Source organism: Mytilus galloprovincialis, chromosome 5, assembly GCF_965363235.1.
Source record: "Mytilus galloprovincialis chromosome 5, xbMytGall1.hap1.1, whole genome shotgun sequence".
Classification (NCBI taxonomy): domain Eukaryota; kingdom Metazoa; phylum Mollusca; class Bivalvia; order Mytilida; family Mytilidae; genus Mytilus; species Mytilus galloprovincialis.
Genome location: NC_134842.1, coordinates 91,567,317 through 91,592,362, shown reverse-complemented (window position 1 = coordinate 91,592,362; position 25,046 = coordinate 91,567,317). Strand labels below are relative to the sequence as shown.

At 35.1% G+C, this 25,046-nt stretch overlaps 2 protein-coding genes across 2 annotated transcripts in view; both read left to right on the top strand.

Moving 5' to 3' along the window:
* LOC143074832 (degenerin-like protein asic-2) overlaps positions 1–25,046 on the top strand; it is a 162,686-nt gene that overhangs the window by 57,832 nt on the left and 79,808 nt on the right. The gene's annotated exons all lie outside the window — the stretch shown is intronic.
* LOC143076935 (solute carrier family 49 member 4 homolog) lies at positions 3,964–10,018 on the top strand. Its single transcript, XM_076252833.1, has 4 exons — positions 3,964–4,107; positions 4,486–4,553; positions 8,822–9,000; positions 9,897–10,018. Exons 1-4 carry the CDS (start codon positions 3,964–3,966, stop codon positions 10,016–10,018), a joined length of 513 nt encoding a protein of 170 aa, XP_076108948.1.

The window sequence follows — 25,046 nt, the reverse complement described above, 5'->3', positions numbered from 1 at the left end:
TTCAATTGATTTGAGATAATATTCTTTGTTTTATAAATTTATTTAAATTTAAGTTCAAACCGCTGAGCTAAATTTGCTTTTATCAGAAACGCTTACAGCTTCATGAATATATAATAACCGAATGATCTTTTCTGTTTAAAGTTGATCAATTTCGCTTTCTTTAAAAAAAAATGTATGTAAAATTTCTTTTTATTAAGTCGAACCGACCATTTGCATTCAATGTGGAGATTTTATTAGCTTCTGTAAAAAGAGTCATAGTTTACAACCTGTAACAACAGAATCAAACACTCCACGATATCAAATATTTCCCTATAATTATAGTATCAATAAGTGAATACCTAAATGTGATTTCAAAATATCTAACAAAAGCAATAATGGTTAAAAGTAAAGAGTGTATCCCATTCAAATCCAACAATGTATACATGAAACGCGATTCAAAAATATAGTAGATTTTAAAATTTGTTTGGAACGGATCACAAGTCACGAAAATGAAGCTAACATGGAACAGAGGTAACAGCTACCTGTCGTGTGGCAAAGAAGAAGAAACATAATTCAAAAACTGCGTATGTAAAGAATAAATTGAAACCAGAAATGAAGTTATAAAATGATTATTCAAAATTGTGAAAATATTTTAATTTAAAGAAAGTAGACAATCATTATTGTAGAATTTGTAAATGGATATGTGGGTAAAGTGAAATATTCAAAATATTAAGGTTAACGTCATGTCCTTCTTTACAGGTTGAACGTTTTTGATTATCGTGTCATAATAGTAATTTTAAGTTTAAATGCTGAACGATTGAAAACAAATTTTAAGTCCATGACCTAAAAAGTTGTATTATTTGTTTAATACCATAAATGGGTATTTAATTTAGTTGATATTGTTATTGTCAAATAATAGTCATTCAGTTGCAGATTATAACAGGAAATGACCATTTGTTAATCGTACGTTTTAATGTTAATGTTATTTGTCGCGAATTCTTTCAGCAAAATATAAACTGTATAAGTAATAAAAGTGTTCATATGATGGTAATAATAATATTGTCCTGCTGAAACACATGCCTTGGTGGGGTTCATATTGCTAAATTGTTCATTTTTAATTGATGATTTTATTAGATAATGTTCGTCTATTCTTCAGTTGACCTCATTGTTGTGTGTTGATCTCCAATGTATTTTCTCTTTTAAGTATTTAGTTTTTATGCTTAAACACATTCAATATTCATATTCAATTGAACGTACCCTAGGGAGAGTTAATTAGTATATAATTTGATCCATTTTGCAGTTTTTAACTTGCCGTCCACATAATCCTAAATTGTAACTTATTGTAGATATACACATAGTCAACACTCAAGGGTTACGTTAAAGTCTAAGGCCGTGTTCACACCAAACGTTATGTACAGTAAACATGTTTTTAATAAGTTTAATGTAATGTACACTGGTTCATATTAAATTTGTTCACATCTATACACCTAGTTTAGTTACCTCTGCATAAGTTTTGTTCACACTTATAAACTATATGTCATTTAAATGTTCATTACATAGAATGGAATAAAAAATTCTGGGACAACCTTTTCTAGCAGTGATGAAGCCATTTCAATGATTTGCACCGATTTTAAAGATACAAAAGATGTCTCGATTGCCAGAGGCGGATAAAATAAAGGCATTTTAAAAATGCATTGGTTTCCAAACATCGATTGTCCGAAAAAGGGGGTTCCAACACCCGGAACGCCTCCCCCAATCTGAATCCGCCACTTATTACGCAATAAATCACGTAGGCTACAAACGAAGAAGAATGATTGAGATATTTAGGGTGTTTTAGTAATGCATTTTTGAGTGAATCGTTGATTGAGTTAAGACCAGTGGCAAATATTTCTATGTACATCCAGTCGGGAAGACATTTTCAAAAGAATTATGTGTTTGGCAATGATCATGCTTTGAATCTGAATTAGGGTTAAGGGAATGACCATTCAACATAAAAATGGGGGGGTCGGTTTTTTCGTTTTTTTCCCTTAAAAAATGTTCTGATTCTAAAATTGATGAAAAAATATTCTGTTCTATTAGATTTTTTTTTTTTCGAAATCCAGATTTTCCCCATACCTTATAGTGTTAAATTTTGAACAAAATAAATTGATTGATCTTTGAAAAACTAAATAAAATTGTTCGTGCTATACAGAGGTTGTAAGTTCGGCCTATTAACTGACAGATGCATTCAATGTCGGTAGATTTTAAGTGTTTATTGACTAGAAGTCGATGAATTTCTCTTGGGACTACGACATCCTCCACTAATACAAATGGTCACAACGATACAACCGAAAAAAGTAAAAACACAAAAATACTGAAAATAACGATAAACATCAACAGCAATATTCGGTAATTAATTATTGGTGTAATGTATTTGCTAAAATGTATTTTAACAAAATATGTGTTACCAGTAATTATGTGGTAATTAAAGTTCACTCCACGACCTTCGAGAATGTAAAGCCACAACATGGCACAATGTAGAATAAGAATAACGAGAAAATCAACGGCTCGACCCACAAAACAAAGGAAATATGAAATAGATAGCAACCAATTCACAGGGTGGATTTTTTTTTTTTTATAAATTCAATTTTTTCAATTTTAATATTCTCCTCCTCAGTATTATGCAATGATATGTGCTAAGTATTTTAGTTTTCAAAAAAATTATAAAATCTAACGATAACACCTCACTTATGCTGCTTTTGAAATTGAAATAAAAAAATAAGATAGCACTTTTAAGTGTTTGGTAGCGCTCGTGCTTCTATATCTTTGGTTTTCAATTTTGTGTTTTTTGAACTTTTGTTTGTTTGTTTGTTGTTTTTGGCCATTGTGTTAGTAGTTTATTTTCGACATATTCGTTTGAATGTTCTATTGGTACTATTCGCCTCTCTTGTAACAAATGTTTGCGTTATTTTTCAAGTTTGTGTTATTTAGCAAAGGTGTGCGTTATAACGAAAACATCAAAAGAATATAAAAAAAGTTTGTGTGGCGCGGAAACGTTTCATTTTTTGTTTATCTTAATCTAGCTATTCAAAAATCGATAATTCGTCGAGTAGAGATCGAGATTGATCGGGAAAGGATCGTGTATAGATCGAGATTGGTCGGAATACAACGGAAATTTTGTTGTATTCCGATACACGATCTTTCCCGATCAATTCGACCGCTACTCGACGAATTCTCCATCTCTTCTCGAGTGACTTGCTTCTCGGTCCTTACTCGATTGTTATTGACATGTCAAAAACTCTCGGGTAGATGGTCAGATCGAAGAAGAGTAGGGTAGACTATCCCGAACATCTTTGTCGATTGATTCAGACCAGTCTCCCGATCACGTAATTTGTCTTGATCGGGCTTAATCGAGTTGATCTGATCGGCAGTGTGAACCTAGCTTTACTGGTGTTCAATAGTCAATAGTTCTATATAATGATCTGAAATACATGCAAAGCATGAGACGCTTCATCCTGACCATGCACGCAGCATCGCTCCTTGTTGAGTTTATACGATTCTGTCACTAATTGGGTTACCTTAATTAATATCTTCTAAATGGATATATTAAATGTTGCTAACGGTACACTGCTGCTGGCTATAATCTGCATAATATATATTTTTTTACAGAATGTGGTTTAGCAGTATTAGTCTTTCTGTTAGTGTTGGTATACTTTCCCAACAAACCAGAACTTCTGCCCTCTATATCAGCTTCAGCGGAAAGAGTAGACTTTAAAAGTGGGGTCAAAAAATTATTCAGGTAAGATGAAAAACGCATCGGGAATTAATTTATGGGTTGCAAACTTTAGAAATGGTTAAGATTTCAGTTAATTTCCGTATAAAATTTACACCCAATTCGATCAGGTGAAATGTAGAACTTATTAATTCATTCAAAACGTTTCCAATTTTTGTTCTCAGCAACTTTATAAATAAATATTGTATATGTGTATTATTGTCACAGTAAACATGCACTTATGTACAAACAAAACTATTTTGTGTAGAAATGGAAAGTTTTGGTTGATAGGACTGACATACGGAGTGTCGTTAGGTGTCTATGGTTGTTGGCAAAGTGTTCTAGATGGTATCCTAAAACCTCATAATATATCAGAGGTAAGTCGTTCTCAGACTAATTAAACTAATTAAATGATCAAAATTGATGTTCCGATATCACCTGACAGTTTTTTGTTTACACATTACAAATCATAACATCAATAGTAGTATGTATGATCAAATGAAATAGTGAAAACAGTAAAAAAAAATTGAAACGAGCAATATGATATCAACTACAAATGTATAAAAAATGCATACAAATAAAAGTAATTTTAAATGTAAGTGGCATTAACTCAATATTTAGATAAATCATCGTGTAATAATTGGTGGAATAAGGCACGGATGAGACTAAAAGAACTAATTTTGTTATCATTTATCCATTGCAATTTGTTGCTCTTTATTCACTGGAACGTGAACTCAAACGTCATTTTGTTGCAGGAACAAGCTGGTTGGTTAGGATTTTATTCTTTATTAGCAGGATGCTTTGTAACGTTAGCTATCGCAAGGTAGGTGTAAAGACAGATTCCTTAGTCATCAATAGATAATTGTAAAATAAAAAAAATATAATTGTTCAATCGCTTGCGTTAATGTATGAAATTCTTCGAATATATCAGCTACTCTGCATACTGTATTGAGAGGTTTATAATAATATTAAAAGTCATTTACTCGAGTGCTCACTCTGCAAAAAGATTCATTCTGTTACTCACGACTGCTAATTTACATAATATTATTCAGAAAACGTGTTGATCTATTGATCTCAGAATGAAATGTATGCTTTGCATATTACATGCGTTAAGAAATGTTGATAAATTTATTACCTATTAGTAATTGAACTTTGATATGCAAACAAATGTGTCGTCAGATTCTAATATTTTAGTATTTTGTATGAAGGAACAGTTTATTGGTTCCTTTTGCATACATGGAAGAATATATCTATTGAAAGGTGACAGACCACCAATTAAAAATCCCTATTTGTTCAACCAAATTTTACAATTTTCACACCTTTCTTAATATTTTACATTAAGTTTAACTTCATAGAAACAAGGTATGTCCTGTACATGTATCAACAATCTACATGCCAATTTTCAACCCATGTTTAAAATCTTCTGAGATAAAATTGACTTCGGGAAAATAACTACTCCAAAAATAACCCCTGGTTTTCTGGAAATCTTAAATTAGTATACTATGTAGCGCATTAATCCTGAAATTTTAATGCAAACTCATAGACCAAGATAATTTTGGCTCAAAATGGTCTAAATATATTTTTCTTTCACCAAAAGTTTCATTTCTGCAAATTTTTTTGTTAGTTTAAGTAAACAATGACATCAAAAGCACTATTTTGTATCAGAGTAGGCTACTTTTACATACGTTCTTAATTTGAGGTATTAATTGGTGGTCTGACACCTGAATTCAACCGGAAAATGTGAGATGTAAATTTTAGTAAGGAATGAGATCACAGTAACTAGTCTCATACAAATTGTTTCTTTTACAAGTTATTATGCAAACTCGAAACTCATATGGTTAAAAATAAATAAAGAATGATTGGTTTCCAATAATTTGTCTAGTAACACAACGACTGTCTCTTTTTGTTTCATCTTTAAAAAGATTTGCTGATGTATTTTCAAAACACATGAGATAGTTATTACTGTTTCTCTATGTTGGTGTTGCTGGGTCTTTAGTATGGTTTACATTCCTTATACAGGGAACTATTCCTAATTCTCAAAGTAAGTACCTTTATATGCTTTGAACTTCGTACTTTATTCGGCCTTTTCGGTTTTTTTTCGAGCGTCACTGATGAGTCTTTTGCAGACGACACACGCGGCAGTCGTAAAAATTAAATGTAAATCCTGGTATCTTTGATGCGTTTATTTCAAGAAATACGAAACGTTTATTAAAACAGGAAAATTAAAAACTATACGTTTTTAGTTAACAATATCTTGAAATGATCGCTGTTGTCAAGAGAGTTTGTTTTCTTGAGTATTTTTACTTAAAGGTATCAACACTATTAAATATACTATGATGCATAAGTGTTTAAAAAATTATTATAGATTCTGTATCTACATATTCTTTAAGAACTTCTAAGATATAGTACTCATTAATCTTCTTTTATCTCATTGTTTGTATTGTATTAGGATTATTGATGTTGTAATGTTTATGCCCTTTTGGCACATAATTGGAAATAAAATATCTTCTTCTATATCACTGTGCTTAAACGGTTGGAGCCGCCTGGCTTCGGTTAGGAAGTTTACTCCTATATAATTACAATACCATGAATACAAAAGAAATGTTCAGTAATTAAAAAGTTATATCAATCTTTTAGGGAAACTCTGCAATGTAAAACGTGGTTACATACTATAAAACAAACGATTACAGCACGATTTTCCAAAACACTTATCCTTCTACCGATAGGGATGTCCGTAACTTTACCATAATGTCCGTAACTTTCAAAGAATCTTTTTTCGTGGATGAAATTATTAAAAAAAATGATAAATAACAAAAATACCGAACTCCTAGGAATATTCAAAAAGGGAAGTCCTTTATCGAATGGCAAAGCCAAAAGCTCAAATTAACACACCAAACGAATGGAAATGAAAGGTCATATTCCTGACTTGGTACAGGCATTAAAAAGTAAAATTACAAAAATACTGAACTCTGAAGAAAACTCAAAAAGGAAAGTCCCTTATCAAATGGACAAATCCAAAGGTCAAACTCCTCAAACGAATGTATCACAACTGCCACATTCCTGACTTGGTACAGGCATTTTCTTAAGCAGAAAATTGTACGACAAAATTAATGTATCTTACATTCTTCTGTCTTTATAGATCGTTAACTGCTTAAGTTTAGATGAAAAATCAGGACATGCAGGTTAAAAAATCTGACCATTTCCAACTGTAGAAATTACTAAAGGCTTTAAAACCATTCACTAATAGTGAACATATGAAAATCAAGTTCTAATGGCAATCCTTAGCAGAAATACATAGATGAATCCGTCCAAACCTCTAAAGAAGATATGGTATGATTTGATACCCGATCTTGTTGAAATCCTGAGGTCAATGAAACTTTTAGAAGATTTTAAATCTACCTTTATTGCTATAATAAACTGACATCTGTTCAACAATAAAGCCTTCCATCTACTCTTTAGATATTGGCATTTTTTTCACAGTCAACAACACATTACACTAGATATAGTGAAGAGACCAAACTTGTTTGGCTCACAATTCAGAAATTATTTAAAGCAAAGGGTATCAATGTTTTTCATAGGCTACAAAGACAAAGGAGTCATCAGTGAACAATCTAAAAAACTTAAAGAATGAAAGATAAATTTCGCCGTACCGTCAGATCCCGTTTACGGGAATAATTTTTTTAAAATTAACGGAAAATCCGTGACACTCTGGTTTGCTTTTTTATAGCTGTGGTCTTTTTTCTCTTGTTTAGTTTGAAGCATATCGTTATTATACAAATCTATGTAATAATTAAGAGGTTTGATAGTGTTTATTGTCCTTAAACTGTTGAAATTGTTAATCTTAAAATTTTGAAAAAAAAGTTACCCACATCCGAAAATAAAGTTACAGACAGTCTGATTAATTTTAACTTATGAGTTACGGACATCTTATGCATTTTTTATAAGTTGGCCTTGCGCTAAAGTGAAATCAAAATTAACACATTTGTAGTGATGGTAAGTGATTTCTTTATTCAATAGTCCTATCAATATTTACATTGATCATGAAGAACGTTCCAAAAAGTAGATTTAGTATCAACTATAATTTCAGCGATTTTAGAGTACGCCATCTTGGGCTGTGGGTAACTTAAGCACAGTGTATATACTATAAGAAAAGAAAAACGTAAGAAATGTTTTAAATAGCTTACCATACCCGTAACAAGTATGATAAGTAACAAGTAAAAACAATTATTGAATGTCAAACAATGAATATTAAAATGAACCATAATTACAAACTGTTTGATTCAGTAAGAAATAGTATGAAGGCCTTTAACATACTTACTCATATGTCTGCGATGATCAATGTTTTAGCAATGGCAAAAGATAACTTAAGTGAGAATATGTTAAAAATACAAAAATGATCTGATTGTATTCATCCGGATTCTTATGCAATAACTAATGTAGAGTCACCATTGATTAAGGGTGTTATATAGCTGAACATAGGGTAAATAGGTTGAAGTGAATTTGTAAAATTAGGGATTTTGTGACATCTTGAAAGTTTAGGGGTTTTGTATAATCACTGAACTGATTAGAGATTTTATAAAGTCACTGAAATGATTATAATTTTATTTTACAGAATGCTGCGTGTTATATCTGTTTTTGTTGCTGGCAATTTGATTAACATTCATTCAGCATACACATTAACTTTATTCAAACATATATATAATCATTTACACTACGTCACTAAAGATACGTTAACTAAAAACTCTTCGTAAAACTCACCAAAGATACAAAGATTATAAATGTGTACGACAGACACGCGTTTCGTCTGATCAAGACTTAACAGTGGCGTTCGAATAAAAAAAAGTTGTAAGCCAAAAGCATAATTGACACTTGTGACGTAATGATGAACACACAAAATAAAATTGTAACAATATGGCATGTTAGGAGTTTCTCTTCTTGTCAGTTTGGAAATGCACAGTCACCAAAACCTTTTGTAATATCTACGTAATGAAAACATGATGTCAAGAGGTCAGTGAAAAGTTAAACTTAAAAATCTTAAAAAAGGTTAATTATAAAAACTATTCTTAATAAAAAAAAATCATATTTAATTCAACGTTATGCCTTCATTATAATATTCTGTATGATGATTGGTTCAACCTCTCCATTATACTTTGAGATGGCTTGTGAAGCCAGTTACCCTGTGGCAGAAGGAGTTACGAACTTAGTGTTGACATTACTAAATAACATTGGCGGTCTAGTGTTCCTTATAGTACTGATGGTTCCTAATATTGGTAAGACATTTAGAAATTGCTCAAGGAAAATTATGACTCTATGAATTTCAATGCTATTAGTAACTTCTTGAATAGAAAATAGACAAACCATCACTAAGATTAAATTTCCGAAGGCTAGAGGAAACCCAGTAGATTAAATATGCATAACTGAAAGCAGTTTATTAATCATTCATATTGATGATTATGTTTTGTTAAAGAACCAATGTCTCAGATCAGACTCACAATAATCCTGGTTAATTTCGTCACATGCGATGGCTTACATCAAATTTTGTTCTTTTAAGGTAGATTCATGGTATACCGCCATCTTGGATTGCACAATCGCGGTACAAAATCGGTCTAATTATTTGCCTAAATCTGCAAATTTGGAGACAGATTTGCAATTCAATGGTTAGACTGTTTTTTCTATTTGAAGACAAATTGTTAATTAATCGTATTATTCAAAATATTTTAACAAATATCAATTTTTTTGGCATAAAAATTATTTTTTTCAAATGAGCCATTTAAGGGGAAATAACTCTTTTAGTACAAAATTTATACTGGGCTAATAGGGAATTTTCTTTTTATTTTCTTAAAACATATTATGAAACCTTTCTTCTCACAATTTATTTCAAAATTCTATCTCATAGAATTTTTTTTATGCACACTAATGTGTTTTTTCATGAACAAACTAACCAAATTTTGGCAATTTTCAACGACCCATAGCTTGAAAAATAGCACGGTGACCCATACTTTTTATTAAATTTTTGAAAAGAGCATAATAAAATCTTCATTTTGGCAAATTATGAAAAAATTCTGTCTCAAAAAATATATACTTGTGATCTACCTTAAATCGATTTACGTATTTGCGTTATGCCAAAATGATTATTAAATCAACAATGATTTTTTTTCAACTTTAGGTTCAGCATGGGAAAATTGGTGCCTGATAGGAGCTATTGCATCTTGTATACCAGTGCTTGCGTTCCTTAAGGAACGATATAATAGACTTGAAATCGATGAAACTGAGATTAAAGTGGATTAGGATATTACTTTGATTAATTAGTCTCAACTTTTAAAGTTGTGATTTTATTTCAACTTAAAAGTTGTGATTTTATTTCAACTTAATGCTGTTTATTTTTTATGGCGATTTTTAAATGGTTTGTAATGTTATATATTGATCGTTTTATTAAGAATTACATTATGTACAATAAATGATAAGGTTGCATTATATTCTTTTGATAACTTTTTTGGCCTTTTTGATAAAACACTCTGTTTTGTGATACACTTTGTCTTATTTTTATATCTAACTTGTAAGGTTAAAATAAAAAAATATCCTTTTCGATACTCGTACGAGGTATTTTGACTCCAGAACTGACTAGAGCCAATTGTCTTTTATCCTACTCATTGGTGCTCTTCTTATCACAGAAGCATTGAGTATCAGTCTTGAAAGTGCTATGGATTGAACTCATTGATTACTAACCAGTGAAATAAAAAAATAAAAGAGAATTGACTCATGTTTGTGTTGCTTAGTCCATCGATAATCCATCGTTGTTAAGTAGTCTGGAAAGTTCAACTGATTTTGTATATTTAAGATCTGTAGATAAAGTAGTCCATTGCGTAGTTACATCTTCAGGTAATCGTTCGTCCCATCCAAAATTACGTTTCCATAGTGACTGCATTAGTATCTTAGCTTTCACTGTCACGGGACTAAGTATGCCAAGCGGATCAAAGATTTTGGACGACTGTCGTAATATTTCCCTTTTTGTTACATCTACCATGGTTGAATCTATGTCTACTTCGGCAAATAAAAGTTTGTCGTCCGCAACATTCCAGCGCATTCCAAGTATGTTGACCTCTTTACTGAAATCTAGTACGTTTTTTGTGTCAGCAAGTTCTCGTAGTCTATTAGAATTAGAGTTCCATGATCTGAGATTAAAGCCTCCTTTCTGTAATAAACACCTGGAATCACGGTAAAATTACATTAAGTCGTCTTCATCAGTAAAACTAGTTAAAACATTATCTACATACAAGTCTTGTGTAATTCTTGAAGCTGTTGGACTAGGATTCTCTTCAAAGTGTTTTAATAAAGTTGCATTCAGTATAAATGGTGAGCATGTAGCTCCGAATAAGACTGACTTGAAACGATATGTTGTAAACGGACTGGTTGAATCTGTTGGGTCACTTAACCAAAAGAAGCGAGTTACATCACGGTCAGATTCATGAAGTCCAACTTGCAGAAATGCCTTTTCGATGTCTGTTGTCACTGCAAACTTCTGAGTACGAAATCTGGTAAGTAGCTCTGTTATGTCATTTGTAATTGGCGGATATGAATGAAGACAGTCATTCAAACTCGGACTTTTTGCGTTCTCTCTACAACTGCAATCATACACAATTCTAATCGGAGTAGTTGTAGAATCTTTCTTGACGGGGTGATGCGCTATGTAGTGTATGCGCTGTGGCTCTTCCTCATTCTCTTCTATCTTTTCGATGAAACCACGTGTTTCCTGCTCTTTAATTTAATTATGTCGCCATATATTTTTAATAAGTTTGGTTCCTGGTTTAAGCGGTTAACTACTCTATGGGTCCTTGCTCTTGCAATCATCTCGTTTGTCGGTAATTCAGGACATTCTTCAATCCATGGAAGTTTTGTAACGTACTTTCCATCCTCATATGCTTTCGATATTGATGAAAAATTCTTGATGTTCTGTTTCTCTGTGTTTAGTTTGTCGTTTTCTTGTATACCAAGGGACTCCAATTTCCAAAATCTCGCAATATCATAGTCCTCTTTTTTGTGACTGGATAATATGTGCATCATATGTGAATTGCGTTGTCCTCTTGTACATGTAAGTGGTCCAGATAACAAATATCCTATCTTGGAGCTCATCGCTGTCGGTCCGTCGCCTCGAACGATATCATCTTTGATTACATCCCAGTAGTGGTCTGCTCCAATGAGTAAAAAAATCTGAAAGCTATTATCCTCTGATAACGGGTGGGCTAGTTTTAGTCCTTTCAAATAATGTAGTTGCTGCGAAATGTACCTGCGGTTATTCTGAATCGGCGCTGCTATGGTAGGTACAATTAATGCCTGTAAAGGTATTTTCTCTCCTGAGTCTGCTTCGAAAAACACTGTGGCTTTATTCATGTGACGAACGTTCTTGTCCGAATTTCCGAAGGCGGATATGTTGAGGGTTTCCTTTCCGTCTGGCTTGACGTTCAACTTGTCGGCTATTTCCTGCGTCATAAATGATCGTTGCGCTCCTTCGTCGAAAAGGATGTGAGCGTCGGCGCACTGATTGTGTGACCATATGGGAGCTATTGCTGTTTTCAAAAGACGGTCGAGTCTTCCTGTTTAGCAGATGTATGCATGATTGGCGTGCCGTTTTCTGTATTACTTGTAACATTCTGAACTGAAGTTTCATTGCATAACTAGTGTGGTGCTTACGTTGACATTTACGGCATGTGTTTTTCGACTTACATTCTGATATTCTATGGTTACCTAAACAATTGAAACATAGGTTTCTCTTCTAAACAATCGCTATTCTTGATTTGCTGTCGGTGTACTTTTTACATTCTGCAGGGAAATGTTGAACATTGCAATAAATGCACATTTTACTTTGAGAATAGTTTTTAGATTTTGATTTATTTACGTAATTCCCATTTTTCTTACCAATGCCGGCATGGAAACTTGCGGTAGGTATATCATAAGACGCACTATCACTAGTGCTAGCTTCTTGAATCAATATTTCACGTTGTATTGCCTTTCTAAGATTTCCAAGAGTCCAGTCGTCATTTCCGTTTTCTCTTGTGATATTACTTTTTACGGCAATAGGGAGCTTACCAAGCATAAGTGGGATAAACAGGGAACCATATGTATCTTGGCACTGTCCTAAAGATTCTAGTCCACGGATATAAACCTCTGACTTATCCGAAAAAATACGGATACTTTCTAATGTGTATGAGGGTGCTGGCAAATCTAAAAGAGCTTTCATATAAGCGTTCACAATTTTGTGTGTTTTTCCAAAGCGATTTACTAACAACTCCACGGCTTTGTGATAGTTTGCGCTGGACAAGTTTAAACCATTTATGACATTCAAAGCGTCTGCATCTAGAAGTGACTGTAGGTACGTGAATTTCTGGACATCAGTAAGTGTATGATTGCTGTGAATTGTGTTTTCAAACGACTCCCAAAAGTATTGCAACTCTAGAATATCCCCAGAAAAAGTAGGTAGGGTTATGACGTGGCGTGTGTTTGGGATGCTTTCATGAGATAATTCTGTACATGTACGTGTAACTGCTTGTGCTATTTTCTTATAACGGCGTAAATTTGTTTCAAGATCTAAATTATACTCATCTGCATCTGTGATTTCAACTTCTATATCTTCATCCGATGTATTTTCCAAAATCTGTTCATCCAGTTTAAGAATTACACTTTGTTTTTTCACTATAGCGTCAATAATTGGACCTGCAATGTCAATATCCATCTCCGAATCAGTGTTCAGCTCATCTAGTTTCTTGAAGAATTTCGTAACAGCGGCTCTATTTCCAGCTCGAATAGACTTGATTCTCGACGAATCCATCTTCTATCCTGGTCACGGCACCAATCTCGTGATCGTATAAGTTGTAGTTGCGTTGTGTTTTGAATAGAGAAAAAGACGTCTATACAAATGGATGATTTAATGCTGGTAAGATACAATGACGTTAAATACATAGCAACCATGACGTTACATATAGAGAGCGGTAACGCGTAAATGTATATGTTTGAATCCTGCGTAATGTGATTGTCTCTATTTATCCTCGACAAATGTCATATGAAAAATTAACATGTGCGTCCCTAACAATGTTATAATAATTGTTTATGTATCAAATGTGGTTGATTAAACACAATGTCACTATCATAGTCACTCAGCTTCAAGGAGCGAATTGGTCCTAAGTAATCGGTATGAAGTGAAAGTTTATGTTAAGGGTACTTGCACTATACAGATTAAAGTATGTATCTGTGTTTGCATCTTTTGAAGCATCTAAGAAGGTGTAGTCCTCTTGTTTAACACTGTTTACACATGAAGTTCCAATGACATCTTCTGTGTAGGTAAATGTTCATGTTGGCTCAATGAAGGTAAACTTGATTCCCATGTTTTATTTAGTGATTCTGGGAATGGATTATTCCAATCAAAAGTAGATAAAAGCCTTAAGGTTGGACTTATGAATAACTTGTCCTTGATAATCACGGGTGTTGCTAAGCTAATAGGGTCATACAAACTGTTGACTGTTGACAGAAATCCGCGGCGTGTAAATGGCTTGTAGTCAGAAGACACCCTTAAGGTGAACTCGTCCAGTGCAGTGTCCCAGGAAAGACCTAAGCTCATCTGTAACAAGAGATCTGCCAATTCAAGGTCGAGGTCCTTGAGATTTGTGGCAAGGTCATCTGATTGAAATGCTTCGAGCACTGATCTGCAGTTTGAAGCGACTATATCTACCACATGAGTGGGCTTTTCAGAGTTGCAACCTAAAATTCATATCAAATGATTTTGTTCCATGGTTTGATATTTGCCTACCGTTCTCTAAAAAGGTTTGTCTGGTATGAACTTCTCGAAAGTTGGGGCTAATCCAACTGGTGTCTCACTATCACGCGGAAACAATAAAATAGATTGTACATTGCCGACAATTACGGTTTTGTTCACATTGACAAGTTGTTGTTCCTGCAATCTTCCAAGGCATACATTTCCAACAATAACCCATCATAAGGGTAAAAGTTGTGCATACGGTAAATCGTTGACTCCTACACGGTGTTCAAGAACATGGTGTGCTCTAATTAGGTCACGGCCTATTAACATCTGGATCTCAGACTGATTGTCAATGTCAGGAATACAACTCGATATGTCCTTTATGTGAGGATAACTAGAAGCTATAACAGGTGAGGGTATCTCCTCACGATTGTTAGGAATGTCGCTACATTCGATTATTTCAGGTACATTAAGACAGGATGACCCGTCCAGTGACTCTAGTACGTATCCAGAAGTCCTTCTTTCACTACTGACGAACCTCCCAGCACAAGAAACAAGTGCGTATACGATTTCTTTGCCATTTTCTCTGAAGAAATTGAAGAAGTCTGAAGTAGCTTAAGTTCTGTTACTTTGGTCGTCTGTCACGCAATAAACAGTTTTGAAATGTTCTGGTCTATCAGGATGATATACTTTGGCAAGTACTATCTTGGAGCAAGAATTACTACTATTGTTTATCGAGTCACATATTCTAGTACATGTGTTGCTAATCTGTTCATTTGAATTCTCCTCCTCGTGCTTTTGTTTGGGTTCATTTTCAACGTCTACGTGTAAGGCTGAAGGATGGTCACAAGAACCACACACGCTACATTTGACATCCTCTTTACAATTTTCACGGAAATGTCTCTTAGGTCCGCAACACTTGAAACACAAACCTTTCTGCTTAATTAAATCAAGTCTCTCTGATAATGGTTTAGCACGAAAACCACGGCACGTGTTGAGTGTATGGTTAGTTCCGTGAAGTGGACATAAGTCCTCATTCGACTTCTGAAACGGTGGCCTGTAGTCATTGTTACCAATGTCGGTTTTGATGCCTGACACTTGCGTGGGACTTTGAAATCTGGTTTGCTTTGATGTGGTTGGTTTTGTGTCTTGATTGTCATAAATGAATCCAGGGTCATTACGCACTTTAGCAATGTTTTGCAGGAATGGCACAAAGAAGGAGAATTGGCGGATATGCTCCATTGTTCTTTGACTTATAATCATTGGCGGTAGTAGTCAACTTTTCTTGAATGTTGTCTTTATTAGCACATCTTATGTTCTGAGCATGCTGTTTTGAGCTTGGTCCCAAATACTGTGTAAGAAGGTCGAACTGTTCCAATGGGTTTGTATCTAACTCAGTCATTATGTGTTGAAAACTAATTTTCCAAGATGAGAAATGTGACGGCTGGTCATCAAATGATATGAGTCTAGATGTGATTAAGTCTTTCTTCACCATGAATATGGCAAATTCTTGTGCTTCATTCCTCTGGGTAGGAACAAAAGGTTGTGCTGTAGGATTCAATGGTCCAAAAGAATGAATATGAATGTTTACATTGTTCGCTTTAAAGTCATGTTTGCTAAAATGTAAGGAATGATGTGAGCGCGATTGCTCCACAAATTCTGCTGTACGTTGTTCTGTAATGTTACGTGTATCTGGTACGTTAGCACTACGGTACTTTCTTTCGGACATTCTGTCTTCTTTGGCATGTTGAACTACTGGATTAGCGATCCTTGGTGGTTCGTAACTTTCACCATAGTCTTTAAGATCGAAATCCAATGCCTTCTTAACAGCTTGTAATCCCGACTCAGCTTTGTCAACGTCTCGCTTCATAGCGAGGACGTTTTTCTCTGCTTTGAGTGTAGCTTCGCGGTGCAACAACTCCGCCTCCACTTTGGCATATCTAAGTCGTGTCTTAGTGGTTTCAAGTTTCACTGTTTGTTTAAGAATCTCTGATTGAGCACTTAGTGACGAGTGTCTTGTTGACCCAGTATGACGGGAACTATGTTGGGAGCTACGACTTTTATGAGTTCGTTCACTATTTTATATTGATCTCCTAGGCAGCAATTCACTTAGATGTTGTTTGACAACTGATATCTTAGCCTTTAAAGCATAGAATGACACTTTAAATGATGCATGCTCACATTCACTTTCTCTTGTCCTATATGATTTTAAGAAATCAAAATATCTGTTAGCTTCTTTCTCATACTTGTCTGACAACTTCAAAATATCATCTCTGTATGTTGACGCTGTGGAGAGGTCCACCACTAGATTATCTTCTACATCTAGTATAATAGCGTCTATATCTCGTTTAATAGTTCTAATAATATATTGATGTCTTTCATTAGACTGTTGGAAAAGGTGATCTCCATATGATGTTAGTGTTCTAGAAGATCTTAGCTCTCTTTCAGAAACGGATTCTGACTGTAACATGATAAATCTATCTTGGGTTCATCTCTATAATCTAGATTTTTCACTGTACTGATAATTCGTTGAGAGATCAACTGTTTATCGGTATACAGACCCCCAGAGAGGGTGAAAAACTGAAAGTACAAAATAACAATCATAAGCATACTATTAAGTCAACACTTATACAATAAATGTCAAAAAGTAGTACATTCAAAACGAAAATGGTTATATAGTTCACTACAAGTAACTCTTGTACACTACACTTCGAAAAACAACATCAATATATCCGAAAAAGGTTACACGAAAGTATCTGTATGCAATAAAAATGACAGGTTGCATATGTCATTGACTGTACTTTTCATACCGTGCATGATACAAAATTTACACACATTAAATTTGCGGTACTGTATTTCTAGAAAATTCGAGCGTGATACTTGTCTACATCAATAAAACACAATAATAAATCCTAATATGTGGGATTGACAAATAAAGTATGGAATTTAAGGGGCAAATGCATACATAAAAAATACAAACAGTACTGTAAATTCACAGCGGCAATATTTGTTCATGTCGTGCGTAAATGAACACCAATAATCAAATATGAAGTTGCATAAAATGTATAATTCAACAATATGCACAACGATATAAAAAATGAGCACAAATATAAAAGGTAAACTTACTCTAGTGGTGGATTAAACCTCAAATCAGTTTTGACAAATATCGAGGGATAGATTAGACTGGGGAGTGAAATGATAAAAAAAGGACGACATGGTCAATTCGGCACTTTACCAAAACAGTACACTCCTCCTCTTATTTCATAGGAAATCACTACATTTTCAAACATTATAGGATAATGTCTCGTGATCGTATAAGTTGTAGTTGCGTTGTGTTTTGAATAGAGAAAAAGACGTCTATACAAATGGATGATTTAATGCTGGTAAGATACAATGACGTTAAATACATAGCAACCATGACGTTACATATAGAGAGCGGTAACGCGTAAATGTACATGTATGAATCCCGCGTAATGTGATTGTCTCTATTTATCCTCGACATACTCCGGGCCGCGAGTTTGTGCAATTAAAGTCTCAATGAACAATTTATCCAAGTTAAGAAAAATATCTATAAATGAAAAGAAATGAAATATTTGAAACTTTAAAGTCTATGAATCACATATAAAACTATCTCTGAATCAAATTGCGATTGAAAATTGTTCTCAATTAATTTAAGTCTCTGCTTGCGGTTTTGTAAACGAACACTCCTTCTAAGTATTTGCGATTCATCATTGTCATTTGAATTTATCTCTAGTGGGTAGAGTTTGACGATTGGCCTAAGTCCAAATTTTGTACGCACTATAGCTGATCTCACCAAACCATCTCTACCACGCACAAGGTCCTCGATGATACTAATGTTCCATACTGTTCTAGGGGAGTCATCATGAATCTGTACTATGTCCCCGGTCTTTATCCTCTGTAAGTTATTTCCACTGGCTCTGTGGAATTCCCTTAGTGATGTTAGGTACTTCTTCTTCCATCTCGTCCGAAAATGTTGTAGTAATTCTTGCTGTTGTTTTTTACGTTTTAGCGCATAATCGCAAGTTAGTGTTTTTCTAGTGTCTTTGAATTCGCTGTGGTCATTTGAAGGATACGGAAGTTTCTTTAATCTTCTGCCATACATAAGATGAGACGGCGTTAGTGGTTCTGGATCCTTTTCATCAGTAGAGATGTATGTTAACGGTCGGTCATTCAGTGTGCACTCGATTTCTGTAACAACGGTGTGTAGCATATCTAAGTCGATACAGTCACGTCCTAATGTTCTCTTGAGAGAGGTTTTTGTAAGTCCAATAAGTCGCTCCCAGCATCCTCCGTACCAAGGAGCCCTGCTGGGTATAAACTTCCACACTGTTCCTAACTCGCTAAGATTTCCATGCACTGTTTCTGATTTGAATATTTTAAAAATCTCTGTCGCTGCAGATTTATACGTAGAAGCATTGTCAGATATTATTATTTTCGGTAAAGATCGACGGCTAACAAATCTGCGAAAAGCTAATAAAAATGAATGTGTCGTTAAATCCTGAACTAACTCAATGTGAACAGCTCTGGTTGAAGTGCACGTAAAAAGACATATGTACGCTTTTGTTTCCTTGTTACCATTTTGTAGTACATGTAACGCTCCTGTAAAATCAACTCACGTGACGCTGAATGGCGGATCTTCTCCAAGGCGATCTTTTGGTAGCGGTGGTGGGTCAGGCGCCACATACGGTCGACTAATTATTTTCCTACAGGGAATACAATTCCGTAATGCGGTTTTCACTCTCTGTCGGATTTTCGGTATCCAATATGTCTGTTGAATTAACGTAATTGTTCCATTTATTCCACTGTGATTTTGTAGTTTGTGTGCGTCCAAAATAATTAATGTTGTCAATGGGTGTTTTGTCGGAAGTAAATAAGGATATTTCACTGTTTCGCTAACGAGCGCATTATCAATTCTTCCGCCGGAACGTAGTAGTCCTTTTTCGTCGATATATAACCGTAACTGTCGTACAATAGATAGTCGATTAGTATCCTTTGAAACAATATTGCGGATCTCATTCATAAAATTAGTTTGCCGTACATTCCGTGTCAACACGAGTGAAGGATTTTGAATCTCGTCTACCTCTAAATGTTGGTATTTCCTGTTTTGTGAAAGTGTTCTGCAATTCGCTATAAAGCGCAATACGTAAGACATTATACGAAGCAGTTTCGGATAACTGCTGTACTTCTCTATATTGATGACTTCCTTTACAACTGTGAATCTGCCATCATTTTGTTGAATTTGCCGGTCTGTATCTTTACTTTCATTATCTGTAATTGTTGTCATAGCAACGGAATTTCGATCCCAATGCGGCCATTGTTCTTCATGTGCAAGCCATTTCGGTCCGTTGAACCAAGTATCATTATTCAAAAACTTAGATGAAGACATACCGCGGGTAAGATAGTCGTCGGGGTTACAGTCAGTTGGACAATACCTCCAAGTTTTATTTTCCACAAGTTGTCGGATTTCTGTAATTCTATTAAAAATAAACGTTTTTTGTATTTTCGACGAATACAACCAACTCAAAACGATTTGGCTATCACACCAAAATGTAATTTCTGTAATTCCTAAAATATTTGACACATGTTTAGCTAATTTCGCTCCAACTACGGCGCCCATCAACTCCAATCGCGACAAAGTAATTACTTTTAGCGGTGCAACTCTGTTTTAGCCATAACTAATTGCGAATGTTTTCCTTGTACAATGTAGGCGCATGCTCCATAAGCTTGTTTGCTAGCATCGGTAAAAATGTGTAATCTTGCTGTTTGTGGCGATAATCCATCGTTGTTAAGTAGTCTGGAAAGTTCAACTGATTTTGTATATTTAAGATCTGTAGATAAAGTAGTCCATTGCGTAGTTACATCTTCAGGTAATCGTTCGTCCCATCCAAAATTACGTTTCCATAGTGACTGCATTAGTATCTTAGCTTTCACTGTCACGGGACTAAGTATGCCAAGCGGATCAAAGATTTTAGACGACTGTCGTAATATTTCCCTTTTTGTTACATCTACCATGGTTGAATCTATGTCTACTTCGGCAAATAAAAGTTTGTCGTCCGCAACATTCCAGCGCATTCCAAGTATGTTGACCTCTTTACTGAAATCTAGTACGTTTTTTGTGTCAGCAAGTTCTCGTAGTCTATTAGAATTAGAGTTCCATGATCTGAGATTAAAGCCTCCTTTCTGTAATAAACACCTGGAATCACGGTAAAATTACATTAAGTCGTCTTCATCAGTAAAACTAGTTAAAACATTATCTACATACAAGTCTTGTGTAATTCTTGAAGCTGTTGGACTAGGATTCTCTTCAAAGTGTTTTAATAAAGTTGCATTCAGTATAAATGGTGAGCATGTAGCTCCGAATAAGACTGACTTGGAATGATATGTTGTAAACGGACTGGTTGAATCTGTTGGGTCACTTAACCAAAAGAAGCGAGTTACATCACGGTCAGATTCATGAAGTCCAACTTGCAGAAATGCCTTTTCGATGTCTGTTGTCACTGCAAACTTCTGAGTACGAAATCTGGTAAGTAGCTCTGTTATGTCATTTGTAATTGGCGGATATGAATGAAGACAGTCATTCAAACTCGGACTTTTTGCGTTCTCTCTACAACTGCAATCATACACAATTCTAATCGGAGTAGTTGTAGAATCTTACTTGACGGGGTGATGCGCTATGTAGTGTATGCGCTGTGGCTCTTCCTCATTCTCTTCTATCTTTTCGATGAAACCACGTGTTTCCTGCTCTTTAATTTAATTATGTCGCCATATATTTTGAATAAGTTTGGTTCCTGGTTTAAGCGGTTAACTACTCTATGGGTCCTTGCTCTTGCAATCATCTCGTTTGTCGGTAATTCAGGACATTCTTCAATCGATGGAAGTTTTGTAACGTACTTTCCATCCTCATATGCTTTCGATATTGATGAAGAATTCTTGATGTTCTGTTTCTCTGTGTTTAGTTTGTCGTTTTCTTGTATACCAAGGGACTCCAATTTCCAAAATCTCGCAATATCATAGTCCTCTTTTGTGTGACTGGATAATATGTGCATCATATGTGAATTGCGTTGTCCTCTTGTACATGTAAGTGGTCCAGATAACAAATATCCTATCTTGGAGCTCATCGCTGTCGGTCCGTCGCCTCGAACGATATCATCTTTGATTACATCCCAGTAGTGGTCTGCTCCAATGAGTAAAGAAATCTGAAAGCTATTATCCTCTGATAACGGGTGGGCTAGTTTTAGTCCTTTCAAATAATGTAGTTGCTGCGAAATGTACCTGCGGTTATTCTGAATCGGCGCTGCTATGGTAGGTACAATTAATACCTGTAAAGGTATTTTCTCTCCTGAGTCTGCTTCTAAAAACACTGTGGCTTTATTCATGTGACGAACGTTCTTGTCCGAATTTCCGAAGGCGGATATGTTGAGGGTTTCCTTTCCGTCTGGCTTGACGTTCAACTTGTCGGCTATTTCCTGCGTCATAAATGATCGTTGCGCTCCTTCGTCGAAAATGACCATATGGGAGCTATTGCTGTTTTCAAAAGACGGTCGAGTTTTCCTGTTTAGCAGATGTATGCATGATTGGCGTGCCGTTTTCTGTATTACTTGTAACATTCTGAACTGAAGTTTCATTGCATAACTAGTGTGGTGCTTACGTTGACATTTACGGCATGTGTTTTTCGACTTACATTCTGATATTCTATGGTTACCTAAACAATTGAAACATAGGTTTCTCTTCTAAACAATCGTCATTCTTGATTTGCTGTCGGTGTACTTTTTACATTCTGCAGGGGAATGTTGAACATTGCAATAAATGCACATTTTACTTTGAGAATAGTTTTTAGATTTTGATTTATTTACGTAATTCCCATTTTTCTTACCAATGCCGGCATGGAAACTTGCGGTAGGTATATCATAAGACGCACTATCACTAGTGCTAGCTTCTTGAATCAATATTTCACGTTGTATTGCCTTTCTAAGATTTCCTAGAGTCCAGTCGTCGTTTCCGTTTTCTCTTGTGATATTACTTTTTACGGCAATAGGGAGCTTACCAAGCATAAGTGGGATAAACAGGGAACCATATGTATCTTGGCACTGTCCTAAAGATTCTAGTTCACGGATATAAACCTCTGACTTATCCGAAAAAATACGGATACTTTCTAATGTGTATGAGGGTGCTGGCAAATCTAAAAGAGCTTTCATATAAGCGTTCACAATTTTGTGTGTTTTTCCAAAGCGATTTACTAACAACTCCACGGCTTTGTGATAGTTTGCGCTGGACAAGTTTAAACCATTTATGACATTCAAAGCGTCTGCATCTAGAAGTGACTGTAGGTACGTGAATTTCTGGACATCAGTAAGTGTATGATTGCTGTGAATTGTGTTTTCAAACGACTCCCAAAAGTATTGCCACTCTAGAATATCCCCAGAAAAAGTAGGTAGGGTTATGACGTGGCGTGTGTTTGGGATGCTTTCATGAGATAATTCTGTACATGTACGTGTAACTGCTTGTGCTATTTTCTTATAACGGCGTAAATTTGTTTCAAGATCTAAATTATACTCATCTGCATCTGTGATTTCAACTTCTATATCTTCATCCGATGTATTTTCCAAAATCTGTTCATCCAGTTTAAGAATTACACTTTGTTTTTTCACTATAGCGTCAATAATTGGACCTGCAATGTCAATATCCATCTCCGAATCAGTGTTCAGCTCATCTAGTTTCTTGAAGAATTTCGTAACAGCGGCTCTATTTCCAGCTCGAATAGACTTGATTCTCGACGAATCCATCTTCTATCCTGGTCACGGCACCAATCTCGTGATCGTATAAGTTGTAGTTGCGTTGTGTTTTGAATAGAGAAAAAGACGTCTATACAAATTGATGATTTAATGCTGGTAAGATACAATGACGTTAAATACATAGCAACCATGACGTTACATATAGAGAGCGGTAACGCGTAAATGTATATGTTTGAATCCTGCGTAATGTGATTGTCTCTATTTATCCTCGACAAATGTCATATGAAAAATTAACATGTGCGTCCCTAACAATGTTATAATAATTGTTTATGTATCAAATGTGGTTGATTAAACACAATGTCACTATCATAGTCACTCAGCTTCAAGGAGCGAATTGGTCCTAAGTAATCGGTATGAAGTGAAAGTTTATGTTAACGGTACTTGCACTATACAGATTAAAGTATGTATCTGTGTTTGCATCTTTTGAAGCATCTAAGAAGTTGTAGTCCTCTTGTTTAACACTGTTTACACATGAAGTTCCAATGACATCTTCTGTGTAGGTAAATGTTCATGTTGGCTCAATGAAGGTAAACTTGATTCCCATGTTTTATTTAGTGATTCTGGGAATGGATTATTCCAATCAAAAGTAGATAAAAGCCTTAAGGTTGGACTTATGAATAACTTGTCCTTGATAATCACGGGTGTTGCTAAGCTAATAGGGTCATACAAACTGTTGACTGTTGACAGAAATCCGCGGCGTGTAAATGGCTTGTAGTCAGAAGACACCCTTAAGGTGAACTCGTCCAGTTCAGTGTCCCAGGAAAGACCTAAGCTCATCTGTAACAAGAGATCTGCCAATTCAAGGTCGAGGTCCTTGAGATTTGTGGCAAGGTCATCTGATTGAAATGCTTCGAGCACTGATTTGCAGTTTGAAGCGACTATATCTACCACATGAGTTGGCTTTTCAGAGTTGCAACCTAAAATTCATATCAAATGATTTTGTTCCATGGTTTGATATTTGCCTACCGTTCTCTAAAAAGGTTTGTCTGGTATGAACTTCTCGAAAGTTGGGGCTAATCCAACTGGTGTCTCACTATCACGCGGAAACAATAAAATAGATTGTACATTGCCGACAATTACGGTTTTGTTCACATTGACAAGTTGTTGTTCCTGCAATCTTCCAAGGCATACATTTCCAACAATAACCCATCATAAGGGTAAAAGTTGTGCATACGGTAAATCGTTGACTCCTACACGGTGTTCAAGAACATGGTGTGCTCTAATTAGGTCACGGCCTATTAACATCTGGATCTCAGACTGATTGTCAATGTCAGGAATACAACTCGATATGTCCTTTATGTGAGGATAACTAGAAGCTATAACAGGTGAGGGTATCTCCTCACGATTGTTAGGAATGTCGCTACATTCGATTATTTCAGGTACATTAAGACAATGACGCTTTCTTTACTCATTTGAGCAGACCACTACTGGGATGTAATCATCTTTGATTACATCCCAGTAGTGGTCTGCTCCAATGAGTAAAGAAATCTGAAAGCTATTATCCTCTGATAACGAGTGGGCTAGTTTTAGTCCTTTCAAATAATGTAGTTGCTGCGAAATGTACCTGCGGTTATTCTGAATCGGCGCTGCTATGGTAGGTACAATTAATACCTTTAAAGGTATTTTCTCTCCTGAGTCTGCTTCTAAAAATACTGTGGCTTTATTCATGTGACGAACGTTCTTGTCCGAATTTCCGAAGGCGGATATGTTGAGGGTTTCCTTTCCGTCTGGCTTAACGTTCAACTTGTCGGCTATT

What these genes read in the sequence shown, in the direction of transcription:
- LOC143076935 (XM_076252833.1), top strand. Translation starts at nt 3,964, where the DNA reads ATGCACTTATGTACAAACAAAACTATTTTGTGTAGAAATGGAAAGTTT. An exon ending in AACCTCATAATATATCAGAG is followed by an intron (nt 4,108 to 4,485) that starts GTAAGTCGTTCT and finishes ATTTTGTTGCAG; the next exon opens with GAACAAGCTGGTTGGTTAGG. An exon ending in GTAACGTTAGCTATCGCAAG is followed by an intron (nt 4,554 to 8,821) that starts GTAGGTGTAAAG and finishes ATATTTAATTCA; the next exon opens with ACGTTATGCCTTCATTATAA.